The following is a 2,952-nucleotide window of genomic DNA, read 5'->3' as shown; positions in this document are numbered from 1 at the left end:
ACCTCAAAAAGAAGAATGTGTAGTATTTTTTTGCACACGCTGAAAACAGTTTCGGAATGATTGTTCCAACTTTAGAGGGCAGAGTAACTTTTCCTGATTATTCTGACCCCACATAAATGTTCTTGTAAGGTAACGTTAGCTAAACACAATAGTGAACCACTCAGTGGATCAGATCCTCTCAAAAATGGAATACATTTTCTTTTGCACATGCTTCAACTTTCCACAAATGTTCACAGAAATTGGGCCAATCGTTTTTAGTTGAATTTGTATAGTTGACGCTTTCATCCAAAGCAATCTACAGTAATTTAACCGTGAAGAACCTTTGCTTTAAATAACCAAACCATTGGAAGTGCTGGTGCATCTTTCAAGTACTCCTTTTTTTTGTTGTTGTTACAAAGAGGTGGGTTTGCATTCTGCGACAAAAGATGGGAACACTTTCTGCTGTCCTGATATCAATGGGGAGCTTGTTCCACCATTTTGGAGCCAGGATATCAAACAAGCGTGTTTTTGTTGAGGAGTACCTTGTTCCTACTTTCAGGGGGGTAGTACAGATCTGATTGGCCAATCCAGAGCAAATTGCGCGTTTTTCTACGATCCTGCCCAAACAAAAACATAACCTCTCCACTGACTACATGTGACATTTGTGTCTTTTACAGTATATAAGTGAAAAGCGTGTGTTATGTAGGTTTATGTCATTTACTTATGTCAACTTCCTCCTTCTTTAAATCTTTTCCTTTCCCCTTCTCCTTCCTCTGTCAGGTACGAGTTGTCATAATTGATGAAAACGACTGCATTCCAGAGTTCCTCCAGTCCATCTACAGCAAGGATGGCATACCGGAGACTGTGACAACGGCAACGTCCCTGCTGCAAGGTGAGACATCTGGAATATTCCATTAGTTTATCCTGCAAAACATAAATTAGTGATTTTCTTAAGTTAAGTCTTCAGATAACATTACATGTAATTAACCTGGACCAAAACAGTCAATCACTCATTGTTTTTCTATTGTACACACTTCCATGGGGATTGGAGATTTTTATATTTCTTGATATACTTGTGTTGAATCTTGCAAATGCCATTAGAACAGTTTTTTGTCAGTCATGACTCCTAAAACAAATTAATTTTTGATGAAGTTACCAAACAAAATGTATCACTGTCATAGTTATTTAAACCCAAACAAGTTGTTTCCTATAAAGACAAAAGTATATTGTAAAGCAGGCTCCAAGTGGATATTGACATGTGTTGTTGGACATGAAATGAGAAATACATTTTAGTTGTGTTGAGATAAACCAGGTGCAGCTCAGCGGGATAAAGTGTGCCTGTGTGGGGCCTGTGTTATGTTAATTTTCGAGGGGCCCTGCTGTAATGGCTTTCAGGACAAAATAAGTGGCTGAGCTGTGTTTTGATCCGGAAACTGAGTAACTATCTGTCGGCAGTTCAGCTTTTGTAGCCTCAACCACATTTTCACAAGGCAAAATTATATATTATGTGTGGAAATGGTTACAATAATTGCTTTGGGTACGGTTATTCAAAATTTGATCTGACAGCATGACCTAACACTGAGAAGACTTATTCTACTTCTCTTCTTCTTTTGCTCAAAAACATTGTACACACTTTAACATGGTTGGAAACTGAGCTGCAAGTGAGTGTTGACAAGAACAAAAAGCAGGAAAATAAACACTGCATGCAGTATGTAAATAATTCATGCATGCTGTTATGACACCACACTGGAAGTGCTCTTCATCCGAGGCTGCAGGCGGGAAACTTTGGGGTTGGATTCACATTACAAAGCTATGATGTTTTCACACTTGTGCGTTGAGGTCACTGCAATCATCCTCATCCCTATCATCATCACCATTAGTCCAATAGCATATTAGACAAAGGTTAGTATGTGTTACATGCTCATTGTTAACAAACACACTGTGTCCCACGCCAAATAATAGAACAGCTTTAACCAGTTAAACATTGTAATACTGTGAAGATAGTCAAACTGTAGCAAAGATAATGTTTAATCAAATGTGTCCAATTTTTAAAGAACTTTAATGGCATTTTGATTGCTCTAGCTTACCTATTTTTGTTCAAATACGTCGCTTAAAACTCATTGAAATATCCTTGCATGTACATTGGGGAAAAGTATATTTTGAATAATGATGTAAAGGAAATATGCAGGGAGCTGGCCATTATAGACACAAGACACTTTGAATATTAAAACAAATATTTCATGGAGTTTTTTCAGAATGAGAAACAGAAAACTAATGTGATTTTGACACAACTTAAAGTGGACCTATCATGCTATATTCAAAACATATATTGTAGGGCCATACCTATATAAATTATATAAATATAGTTCTTTTTTCAAAATACCAAACAGATCCTGCATTTTAGCCATGCCTCATTTCGCTATATTTGCTCTTTCCAGCCCTATTTTTGCAGGGGGCTGATTTTGTGAGCTGCAGCTGACCACGCCCCCCTGCAGGAGAGGGGAGCATGCTCTGAGATCAGCTGCTAGGCTGCAGCGGGGAGAAGAGGGGGAGAAAAAGAGATCTCCGTCCTCCGTGTTTTATTCTTATAGAACAGGGGTCTCCAACCTTTTTTAGGATGAGAGCTACTTTCAAAAAATAAAACAAGTCGTGAGCTACTTTTACTCTTCTTTTTTAGTTTTTGCAGTGTATATATTTAGCACATTTGAACATTATTATATGCTTACCTTTAACCTTTGTGTGCTGTTTGGGTCTGTGGGACCCGTTTTCAGTGTTTACTAAAAGAAAATGTATGCAATTTAATTATTTTAACCTGCTTTATTTGGGGGCATGCACCCCTGGGAAGATATTTTTTTTTTTAAGTTGAAGTTAAATGCATCAATCTTTGAGCACAACATGAATTTATGGATACAGCTCTCAACACTCATATGAAAGGGAGCTGTATACTTTTCAATAATCCAAACATCTTTAGAA

At 37.5% G+C, this 2,952-nt stretch overlaps 1 protein-coding gene across 1 annotated transcript in view; it reads left to right on the top strand.

Annotated features, from left to right (window-relative positions):
• Window positions 1–759: 759 nt before the first annotated feature.
• Window positions 760–2,952, top strand: part of LOC104958900 (neural-cadherin-like) — a gene marked incomplete at both ends in the record, with an annotated part of 24,738 nt that continues 22,545 nt past the window's right edge. Inside the window, one exon of the mRNA XM_010787084.1 lies at window positions 760–871. Coding sequence (XP_010785386.1) covers window positions 760–871 — 112 coding nt within the window. The remainder of the gene's footprint in view (window positions 872–2,952) is intronic.

The sequence above is a fragment of the Notothenia coriiceps genome, unplaced genomic scaffold, assembly GCF_000735185.1.
Source record: "Notothenia coriiceps isolate Sejong01 unplaced genomic scaffold, NC01 NC01_scaffold00000067, whole genome shotgun sequence".
Lineage (NCBI taxonomy): Eukaryota > Metazoa > Chordata > Actinopteri > Perciformes > Nototheniidae > Notothenia > Notothenia coriiceps.
Note: the sequence above shows the minus strand (reverse complement) of the source record. Positions and strands in the feature narration are given on the sequence as shown.